Genomic DNA, 11,698 nt, shown 5'->3' with positions numbered 1-11,698 from the left:
TTTAAAGACTAACAAAATGATTTATTAGGTGATGAGTTTTCGTGAGACAGACCCACTTCTTCAGAGCTCAGAAGTGGGTCTGTCCCACAGAAGCCCCTCACCTAATAAATCGTTTTGTTAGTCTTTAAAGTACTATATGACTGCTTTTCTATTTTATTGTTTTCTGTTACACCTTACCTGTCACCATGGCATGAAATTGCTATTCTGCCTTTGTCTTCAGCTCTGAGTACAGCAAATGTTTCACCTTAGCAGTGCGGCCACATAAGTGACAGTTGCATAGCCTGTAATGAATGCCAACTATATTGTAGATAGAAAACGCTAGATATTTTATACACAATATCTTTAAGCTTCTGAAGAAATATTATGGCTACACACACCCATTTATTTGTGCAGCCTAGTGTGTTCTTTAACTATGCAAGTTTGCACATAAGGATTACGTTGACTATTTACATTTATAGGGAATCATGAACAGAGTTTCACCTGAATTTCAGAAGTTAAAGTGTCACTCTTTATTTAGCTATGTCAAGATAATTCCTTTTTTAATTTCTCTAGATTTGCAAAGCTTTCGTTGGTAGCCCCTTGATATCACAAGTGACTTTTGCTCATTCTTTTGAATTCAACAGTCTTTGAGCAGGTGCTGGGGAAATACATGATATGTGAGTCTCAAAAGTATGAAATAAAGTTTATTTTTGTGACCACTATACGATGTTAGAGAAAGGAGCTTGTGTAGTCTACCTTGGCAGAGTGCATCTAAGGGGGAAAAGAATTCACAAACATTTATTTAGGGATCTGAGCTCTCAATAAAAGAACTATTGTTTTTCTCTACCAGAACAATAAGTTATTGTGGTTATTTTATACGCGCGCGCGCACACACACACACACACACACACTTTTCTTGTCTAGAAAATCCAAGTTAATCTTTTACTAGTGCAACTAGAACTTTAAACAGTCCTTTTCCACTGCGTCATCTGATCACATACACACCTCTTACAAAGAACAGAGGAGGCGAGAGAGCGAGATGTGTGCATGGTGAGTACTTAAAAAGTAATCTTTGATCTCTGAGGTGTGCTTTGAGTAAAACAGAATTACCATATGATCAATGTAATAAAACGTTTAAGTAGTTGGGACAATAAACTAAATACATAAATGGAAGATTTTAAATTAGTATTACACTGTGCTCAGGAGAAGGTATGACCAGTGGCACCTTAGTGAAAGAAACATTAATCAAAATCAATCTGTTATTACTTTCAAGGGAGACTAATTGTACCTAGCATGATTAGAAATAAATTCTTTCTTTCTGTATAGTGCACATAGCATTTTGGAATTTGCACTTCCCACACCCACCCACCACTGCTGGATTAAGGAAACTCCTATTAATGTTAGATTTCTAAATATAGTGGGTTTGTCAAGTGCTATACAGCTCTGAATGAACTTGATTCAATATTTTTGAGTACCTGGATGCATGAAGATACAATGTGGAATTTCTACTATTGTCAAAGTCCCATATTTCATTGTGTTAAACTGATCACATATTCAACACTGTGGGCTAGATTGTCATATGTACAGGCGAAAACTAGCAGAGAGGACTTGAAATTCTGGAATTCCCACTTAGAGCTTCTACCTGAGCATTCCATTATTTGGGGGGGCAGGGGGCTTCAAACCTATGAATTAATGCATAGTGCTTCCTGGCCCTGTTCCCTAGATTCCATGGCTCCAAGGCTTCCTACCTGTTTCCACCCTCAAATGCACTTTGAAATCCTCAGCTAGAGGTGAGTGTAATATGTAAATAGGGATGGGGTGTGACATAGGGTAGAGAAGAGATAGATCCCTTTTGTCCCTGGAAGAGAACCTGGGGTTTCCATGTGCTGCCTTTCCCTACACCTCGAGTGCTGACTCCACAGCTCCCATTGGCCAGAAACTGCAAACATTAGGAGCTATGAGTGTGGTGCCTGCAGGCACAGGCACCTTGCAGGGCGCCCTGTGCCTTCCCCTTCAGTGGGGAGCCTGCATTAGCCCAGCTGCACTGCTGCCCAAGAGCAGCCCACAGTGTGTCACCTCACAGCCCTCACTCCAATCCCCTGTCACAGTTCTGAGTCTCCTCTAACTTCCAAGCTCCCTCCCACAGCCCATCCCCAAGCCTTCTCCAGCACTCAAACTCCTTCCCAGAGCTTGTAACCCCTCCTGTCCCCCATCCACCATCCTAGGCTTAACTTGGAGCCTCCTCCTGGCACCCCAACATCCACCCACAGCCTGGTGAGGGAGCGAGTGGGTTATAGGGAGGGGTGGGGTGGGGCACAGGGTGGGGCAACAGAGTTGGGTTTGTGTGATTAGACAGTTGGCAACACTATGAGTGACCTTCACAGAGATGGAGAAGAAAGGCCTTTCCATTGCCTCTTCCACATGCATCCTGCACTGGCCTAGGTCCCCACCATTCTAGGAAGCAGACAGGACAATCAAGCCCTTTATTTTCATCATGCTAAAACCCACTAGCAACAGGAATGGATTTAGATTTCTTTTTTTATTCAGAACAAACACTGCATGCAAGCAATAGGTTTATGTATCCTACAATCATAGAATACGAGGACTGGAAGGGACCTTGAGAGGTCATCGAGTCCAGGCCCCTGCTCTCATGGCAGGACCAAGTACTGTCTAGATGATCCCTTGTGGACCATTACTTCTGGAGAACTTAGACATGCAAATATTGCTTTGTAAGAATTAGGGAAAATGTTAGTTTTAATGGCTTTACAATGTATATTGCCAAGTATCAGTATTTTCTTATAAGTCTCAGTATGTTTACCGCAGTGATCACTAAACCAGCGGATGCTTTTGTGAATGGCACAGGGCCAGGGCAGGGTCAGCCTGCCTTAGCCTGACTCCACCACTGCCCCAAATTAGTCTCAACTAAGCAGTGCCCAGTTGGAGCACGTGAACCCCTGCCCAGCCTTGAACTCTTTTGCACTCCAACCTCCTGCCCCATCCCTGAACCCTTCCTCTGCTGAAACTCCCTTGCAGACCTTGCACCCTGAATCTCCTCCTGAACCAGCACTCAGCCCTTCCTACAAACTCCGATCCAGAGCCTGGACTCTGAACTCCTGCCTGTATCACAGTCCCTTGCACCAGGCTTAGCCCATAACCCCTGCCACCTTCTGCACCCCTTGGCCCAGAAACATCCCAACCTCCTGCCACACCCTGGTGAAAGTGAGTGAGGACAGGGGATGGATGTAGCACGTAGGACAGAGTTTTTGAGAATGGGTGGTGCAGGGACACAGAAGGAGGTGGGGCAAGGGTGTTTGGTTTGAGGTAGACCATGACGAACTTAAATTCAAAAAGTGATACTGTGCTTAAAAAGTTCATAGACCACTGGTTTATTGTGAAAACAAAAAGCAGTCAAGTAGCACTTTAAAGACTAGCAAAATGGTTTATTGGGTGAGCTTTCATGGGACAGACCCACTTCTTCAGACCACAGCCAGAACAGAACAGACTCAATATTTAAGACACAGAACCAAAAACATTTATTTATTTATTGTGGTATTATTTATTTATTTATGGTATTTATTTATTGTGGTTCATTGTGGTATTAGGTTTTAAAAAAAAAAATCAGGAGCCCTCTAGTGGCCAAAGTTATGCACATACCTTACTCTGACAGTATCAGTATAGTTTTGTTGAGGAAAAGTCAACTTCTCATGTATGTAAAGTTAAGCGTGTGCCTCAGCTCCCAATCCTTCAATTAACTCAATGCAATCAACCCCCTGCTCCCTACAGGTTGCCTGGGGGGCAGGGAACAGTGGAGTTCTAAGCTTGCCAGTTGTGGTTAGATGTATTCCTGAAACTTTCATCACATGACAATATTTAATTAAAGCTTAATCTTTAATTCCAGGAAACTCCAGAACAATCCTTGAGGGCTGGCAATCCTCAGTCTGCACAAGTACAGGGATCTGTTCATAAAGAGTTTGAGTCTAAATCTCCTTACTGTTTAGAGTAACCAGGAAGCCCTAGCCAAGAAAACAAATGGTAGAAGTCAAAAGCTTTCACACTGTTCTAAATGATCATTCAGGTATCACCCCAAAAGAGAAAGCAACCATTTTATGCATGGAATATTTCAAAGCAGAAGGATCTGTTGCTGAACTCTGAAGAGGTCAATGCTAAAATATGATTTAAAAAAAGCTACGTCGTGTAATACAGTTGTACTAATGACTTTTGCCATGTGATTAAAAGTCAGTATAGGCATCAAACTAAAATCCATTAAGCATCAACTATATAGCTTCTAAAATGTCTCTTAGAACAACACAGCAGGGTGGCTCCCTGCCTAAACAGTGCTCCCTAGCAGACACTTTGGAGCATTGATCACTCCTACAAGCTTTTCTTACAGAAGTGAACTGCAATACAAAACTCTCCTACTGCTTCTGCAAACAGACAAATAAAATTCTTTACAAGACCTGAAGAAACACCCAAGCCCTGAAGTCAGGGTGTGGTAGGCACTGGAATTCTGGGTAATTCTGTTCTCAGGGCCAAGGGCTTGTTGACACATCATTTTGTAAAGGGAGGAATCTCAAGTAGCAGGAGAAGTAGTGCTTTGCCAAACATGAGCCTGTCTATTCTCTGGAGGTAAGGGACTTCTGGGTTAGATAACACTGATGTCCTTTTCCTTCAGTTCAAATATTAGATGTAAAAAGTAGTCAAATGGAGTATAGAAACCGTCAGAAGGTTCACTTTTTTTCATCTCTGATCAAAAGGAAATTATGTAGCTGCAATTAACATTCCCAGAAAGTAGCAAATTATTCCCTCTTCTCATCTTCCCTACAATATTAATGGCTCTTTGTTAAAGTAAAAGCCTGGTTATCTGGCACACAGATATCTGGCACATTCCAATAACCTGCATGCCCAGGGACCATCTGCCACAGGGCTGGTTAGCCGGCTGGGATGCGGGTAGCAGGGCCAGAAGCCTACTGCTGGACCTGGGGGGCAGGCAGAAGCAGAGCAGGACCCAATACCAGCCCCAGCTTGACTATCCAGCACATTCCCCCAGGAATACTGGATAATAAAACTTGTACTGAACTCTCTATTTTTTTTAAAACAACATTCTATGATTTGAGGCAGGTACTGGCAAGGATTAAAAGCTAGTCAGTAGTGGTATGCCAGGACTGGTGAGCTTCTTTACTTTTTTAAATAGTCAAACCTTGAAGCTGGGGGTGGGGCTCTATTCTACTCAAATTACATCAAGTAGAAGGAAATTACTTTCTTTTCTAGATCTTTAATCATGTAAAGGCATTGTGTATTATTGAAGGAGTCTAATAATTTGGTTGCTTTCTTAACAAGGGCCATTACTGAATTATCCCAATAAGAATAGGGGGAAAAAGCGGGACATTGATTTTAGGGCAATGTTTTCTCCTATGCTGGGGGTGGAAGACTCGCATAGGAATCAATAGCAATCCTTAGTGGTATGGAGGGTCTTGTTAAATCATTGACCCCCATTGTACTCCATAGGGAGTTCAGATATATATTATATTTTGGTAACTGATAATAAAATTTATAGCAGAGAGAAGACGAAGAGTTTTGTGAACATATTACCACTTCCGCCTCTTGAAGATGACCTACTAAGGATATTTAAGCATGGTGGTTGTCTTGTTTTTTACCTCATTCTTCTGACCTACAAAAAGGGCGTTTGTTTATTCTTGTTAAAAAGGGTGGTATGGACATGAACAGAATGTTGTTCTGCTTGTTTCTTACTCTAAAAGGTATCAGTAAGTCACCTCTAGTCTTGCTGGAATATTTAGTGGAGGAAAATGGTAAACTTATTACCTAGAGTCAAAGGATCATGCCTGCTGGAATAAGATATCCTTTACTTGGGTGAGCTGCCACCCCCTTCCCTCACCAATAATAGAAAAGAAAGAGGAAGTGGGACTTTTTTTAAATCATAAAAAAGCAAGAATAGGCACAAGCACAGTATCTTTTTTCCCATAGCAGGTACTCTGTAAGCAACTGGATAATATTATAAGGGTACAGATGAGGGTGTAATTGACTATTTCTTAAAGCTATACAGTAAATCTTCACAAGTACCTTTAATTGGAGTTACATGGCTAAGATTCTGCTCTCCACTCTCAGTGCTGCAAAAGGGGAGGCTGAGTTTTGCATTGCCAGTTGTTTGAATAATTGAAAGTCAGTAAAGTAGCATCTGTTATACAAATCCTTACTTTCTTCTCTGCAGATGGAGTACAACAGGAAGTCAGGTGATATTACAGTTTCTACCCTGCAAATTCAAGTAGATGATGTCAAAAATGTTATGACTCAAAATATTGATAAAGTTTTGCAGAGAGAAGAAAAGTTAAGTGACCTTGTCGACAGAACAGATGACCTCCAAGTAGCGGTAAATTACATGACTTCTCATTCAACTTAGCGATTTAGCTGTCTCCTTTAGTTCTCTGCAGCTGTTCTACAGCTTTGTAAGTCTTGGTATTAGAACAGGGGTGAGTGAACTTGTCACAGTGGGCCACACTTTTCATTCCTGCAATTAGTTGGGGCAGCCCTACTTGTCTAATGTAATCCAAAACCAATGGAAATTTCCATTACGTTCATACATAAAAACCCCCACCCTTTTGGTGTATGTAAGAAACTAAGTATGTAGAGTGTAAAATTTTTTATTAATTGGTATATAAATGTGAATACACATGCATAAAAACAGTAACAGTTCTACATTTTTAATCAGATGGATGAGCCTGACACCCAGCAGCCAATTGTGCTGCGCCCTCCCTTACTGAATTTCACCCCTGCCTTGGACCTGAGGGGGCCCGCCCCACACTTTACTTTGCTCACCCCTGTATTAGAATTGTGTGGTATTTTCAAAATGTGCCAAAGCACTTGAGGAGCCTTTGAAAATTCCACTCACTGTTTATAGGCCCAGGTTCTGAAGGCAGAGGAATGCATGTATCATTCTGATATCCGTACCTGTGGTAAGATTTGGCCATTGGAGATAAGTCAGTGCCGTAAAGTAAACGGACTCAGCATTGCAATGTCTAACTTTTAGCCACCCTGCTACCAAGCAGAATCCATGCCATGTTAGGACCCTTTTCCCATATAGAATGGAAGGCCACCTGCACAGACTCTTGTGCAGGAAGACAGTTACCTGTTTCCATAACTGGTGCTCTTCGACATGGGTTGTTCAGGTCCATTCAACATAAGTGTGTGTTCTCACCACACATACCCATACCAGAAGGTTTTTCTCACAGCAGTACCTGTAGGGCAGTCTGCTCAGGTGCCCCCTGGAGTGGCGTGTGTATACCATGCTACACAGGGTGCCTCTGACCCCTTCCTTCCTCAGTTCCTTCTTGCTGAAAACACCAACAGAGGGGAGGAGGGTAGAAGGTTGAATGGACACAAGCAACATATCTCAAAGAGCACCAGTTATGGAAACTGGCAAATGTCATCTTCTTTGAGTGATTGCTCATGTCCATTGAACATAGTTGACTGCAAGAGTGTCCGTGGAGGTGGGAGAAGTTTCCTTAAGAACACACGGACTGCAATAAAGCCCTCCCAAAGCCCATATCATCCCTCACCTGCTGTGTAATGGCATAAAGGGACAAATAGGTGGACAGATGAACTTGTTGCCGCCTTGCAGATATCCTAGATGGGGACATGGGCAAGGAAGGCCACAGAAGAGGCCTGAGACCTAATGGAGTGAGCCCTAACAAAGCAGGCAGCTGAACTCTTGCTAACTCACAGCAAGAGCAGATGCAGTCAGTGAGACAACTGAGGGAACACCGGGAGGCCCTTAACTCATTCTGCATACACTACAAAGAGTTGTGATCTGCGGAAGGGCTTGGTCCACTCCAGATAAAAGGCAAGCAACCTATGAACATCGAGGGCATGGAGTCCCTCTCTTCATTGGTTGCTTAGGGTAGAAAAACTGGAGGAAGATGTCCTGATTGACATAGAAAGCCAAAACCACTTTCATCAGGAAGGTAGGGTGTAAGCCAAAGGTGAACCTTATCTTTAAAAGGTGAGGACGCTCTGATGTCAAGGCACAGGGTTGCAAGACCTGTCTGGCCAATGTAATAGCCACTAGAAAAGAAACCTTTGCCAAGAGAAATGGAAGGGAGCAAAGAAGCCAGTAGCTCAAACAGAGGCCCCGTAAGTCTGGACAAGACCACACGAGCTCCCACTGGGGAACCAGGGCCAAAGCCTGCATAGAGAGCTTCTCCAGGCTCTTAAGAAATCTGGCTGTGACCTCATGGGAGAAGATGGAACAAGCCTGCACCAGGAAAGCAAAGCAGAAAAGGCCACCAGGTGCATTGAAATAGAAGCTAGTACTAAGTCCTCATGCTTGAGGTGCAACAAGTATTCCAAAATGGAAGGAAATTCACCTCCATCAGGTTTAAGCCCTTTTAGGAGGCCCAGATGGAAAACTGTTTTCACTTGGTGTATGTGGCCCAAGTGCAGGGCTTTCTGCTTTTGAGAAGCACATGCTGGACCTCTGGAGAGCACACCTATTCATCAAGGTTCAGCCACAAAGCTGCCACACCATGAGCTGGAGTGGCTGAAGGTGAGGATGAAGCAGACGCCCTTGGTCCTGTGACAGGAGGTTCGTGCGCAGGTGGAGAGTGCGGGACAGCTGAGCAACAAGGCTCATTAAGGTGCTGAACCAATGTTGGTGCAGACATGCCGCTGCAATGAGGATTATCCATGCCCTGTCCCAATTGATTCATTGCAGGACCTTGCTGATCAGGGGAAATGCATAGATCTTTTTACATATGTGGCAGAAGAAACCTGTCCTGTAGGGAACCTGGCACTCTCCCCAGCCTGCAGCAAAATTGACATTTTGTGTTTTGCCAGGTGGCAAGTAGGTCCACTCAGGGAGTTCCCCAAACTGTGAAAAGCCAGTCTTGTCTCTGGTGTGTGATGAGGCACAGAATGCATTCTTGGCTTTCTATACTGTGGAGAAGGACAAGTCACCAGTTCACACTTTGCCCATCTGAGTACTTTATTTTTAAATAATGGAGATAAACATCTCCTAGAACTGGAAGGGACCTTGGGAGGTCAGCTACTTCAGTCCCCGGCCCTCTTGGCAGGACCAAGCTCCATCCCTGACATCTATTTGCCCCAATCCCTAAATAGCCTCCTCAAGGATTGAGCGCACAACCCTGGGTTTAGCAGGCCAAAGCGCAAACCACTGAGCTATCCCTCCTGCCCCCATATGGTGACATACGGTGCTAAGCTGACAGCACTAGTGGGTCATGAGGATTGCTCAAGAGCACAGGCCTGTAACAGGACTCACAGGCTTTGAAAGGCGGGGAGGGGCTAAATCTTAAAAGGGGAGGGAGAACTCACAGCACTACTCACTCTATAGCTATCTAGAACTATTTACAGGTAACAGAGAGGTAGCCCTGTAAGTCTGTAAGTCGTGTAGCACTTTAAAAGACTAACAAAATAATTTCTTAGGTGATGAGCTTTCCTGAGGCAGACCCACTTCTTCAAATCTGGAGATAACTATTTGAAGTAGGTCTGCCCCACAAAAGCTCATCCCCCAATAAATTATTTTGCTAGTCTTTAAAGTGCTACATGACTTCTTGTTTCATTTGCAGGCACTTAACAGAACAAAAGACTATTCACAAGTGAAAAATGAAAGAGCACTATGTTCAGGGTATGTCTACTCTAGGCATAGAGGTTGATGGCAGATGTATAATTTTAGCTTTGCCAATTGCGTAGCTAAAATCGATTTACCTGCAGTTGACTTCAATGTCTAGATGGTGGAAGGTTGATGTGAGTGTTTTGCCCTTTGACCTTCTTTACTACTTGCCTCATGAATTCAGGGTTTGAGTTTGGCCCCCTGAAAGCGTCATTTTGTGCATGAACAAAATGAAACCCCAGAAGATTGACTCTGAGAGGGCCAATCTTCTGTGCTAGTGTAGCTGTAAGCCTTAGACTGAAGCCTAAGCTGAGCACACAGTTCCAAGCCCCGTCACTGGTGGCAAAAAGGAACTGAGGGAGGGAGGGGACCGGAAGCACCCTATATAGCACAGAATACGCACACTGCTCCAGGAGGCGCCTAGCACAATGCCCCTGTGGGTACTGCTTAAGGAAAAAAAATCAAATCTTCTGCACCAGAGTATGTGATAAGCACACACCCCTATGTTGAATGGACATGAGCAATCACCTGAAGAAGAAATGGGCTTGACCAAAAATTAGATCTCTGTTAGCAATAGAGATTGCTGCTGTTTTTTGTGAGCAAAGAGCATGTTACAAATGCCAACTGCTGTTACAGCTTTAGCTGAGTAAAGTATGAGCATGCTATTGCGTAAAACACAAGTACTGCATTCTTCCAGTCCAGTTTGCTACATACTAAGTAGTTGCAGTTTTAAAAATACTTAAGGAAATACTCTCTAAACAGACCTATATAGGAAGTAGTAAAATCTAGACGCCAAGACCAGCATAAGAGCTTTACAGAACTACAGGATTTTTGGGATAGAGTTCTACAGAGCTTCAGGAGCTCCTTGAGCAAGCAGTTCAGTTAAGAGTTTATGAACACCACAACAAAACACTGTCATATTGGCTAGCAATGCCCTGGGACCAGGAACATGTTACTATCAGCATCTACAAGTGTCTTTTACAAATTAACCCATTTTGTTCATGCTGCACTAGACCAAAGAGTTAGTGGGAGCAGTAGTACCATAACACTTAATAGTGGGGTGCTGAAAGCCAGCTCGCTACCCCATCTCCAGCAGGGGTTGGGCACTGGGTCAGGAGCAAAGAGGGGCTGGCAGCCAGACCCCAGGTATGGCTGTGGGGGCAGAGGGGGAGAAGCAAAGCCACAGCTAAAATGTGGGCAGCACCCCTTATGCCCCTAGTTCCCACACCTGTGATTGGAAACTGAAAAAGAAACCATTCTAGCTTTGCCTCAAACCTTCCTTTTGACTGGCATTTACCATTTAAATATACTCATTCTCTCCTCACCTACTTATGACTGCTAGAGATCAGGAAGAAGGAGGGGACTAAAAAAAGTAAATACTAGCCATGGTAAAAATAGTATATAGGATTTATTTCTCTATCAGCATGAATTCAGTTAATTCTGGGTTTAAAAAATGTAAATTACTAGTAGGCCAAATTTTTCACCATCAAGAGTCTTCTTGGGATGAAACTCCACAGTTCATGAAACAGCTTTAACTTTACATTTTAAGAACATAGGTTCTACGTCCTTAGAAACATCTAACATATGGATTCATCTCCTGTGATAATGCTCAGTAAGTGCAGTTCATGAAACACTGACTTCATTTTTTTTTTCCCTTTCCCCAGGCTCATGCTTTCCAAAAAACCACCACAAAGATTTCCAGGAAGATGTGGTGGAAAAACACCAAAATGATGATAATTATTGGATTTGTTCTCTGTATTATTTTAATGTTCATCATTCTCCTAGCTACAGGTGTCATTCCAACATAAACTTTTGAACTTTTTTTTTTGCCAAGCATGAAAATTTTATAAATTGTATTTACAAGTTATTCCAGAGCACAAATATTTATGTTTTATCATTTTGTACATTGGTCAAGAACCACTGAACCATTAGCCCCGGTTGCTGGCATTCTTTAAAGTAATCTACTCCAGTATCTTCAGCCAAAGGGACTGTGTGGCATTCCATTTTCTCCACTCCTGAGGTAATGTAAGATGCAGCGAGGTTAAATGATATTTAAACCACATACTGTCTGTAACCATT

The 11,698-nt window shown here is 43.1% G+C and overlaps 1 protein-coding gene across 1 annotated transcript; it reads left to right on the top strand.

Moving 5' to 3' along the window:
- The first annotated feature begins 975 nt into the window (after positions 1–975).
- LOC142012168 (vesicle-associated membrane protein 8-like) lies at positions 976–11,486 on the top strand. The gene is made up of 3 exons (XM_074992019.1): positions 976–1,029; positions 6,206–6,364; positions 11,284–11,486. Exons 1-3 carry the CDS (start codon positions 1,027–1,029, stop codon positions 11,425–11,427), a joined length of 306 nt encoding a protein of 101 aa, XP_074848120.1. The 5' UTR covers positions 976–1,026; the 3' UTR covers positions 11,428–11,486.
- The last annotated feature ends 212 nt before the right edge of the window (positions 11,487–11,698 follow it).

Source organism: Carettochelys insculpta, chromosome 4 (assembly GCF_033958435.1).
Source record: "Carettochelys insculpta isolate YL-2023 chromosome 4, ASM3395843v1, whole genome shotgun sequence".
NCBI classification, from domain to species: Eukaryota; Metazoa; Chordata; order Testudines; family Carettochelyidae; genus Carettochelys; species Carettochelys insculpta.
The sequence above is the reverse complement of the archived record's forward strand: the minus strand, read 5'-3'. Positions and strand labels throughout refer to the sequence as shown.

Coding starts and splice junctions, on each gene's coding strand:
- LOC142012168 (XM_074992019.1), top strand. Junction 6,365..11,283: donor CAGATGACCTCCAAGTAGCG/GTAAATTACATG, acceptor CCCTTTCCCCAG/GCTCATGCTTTCCAAAAAAC.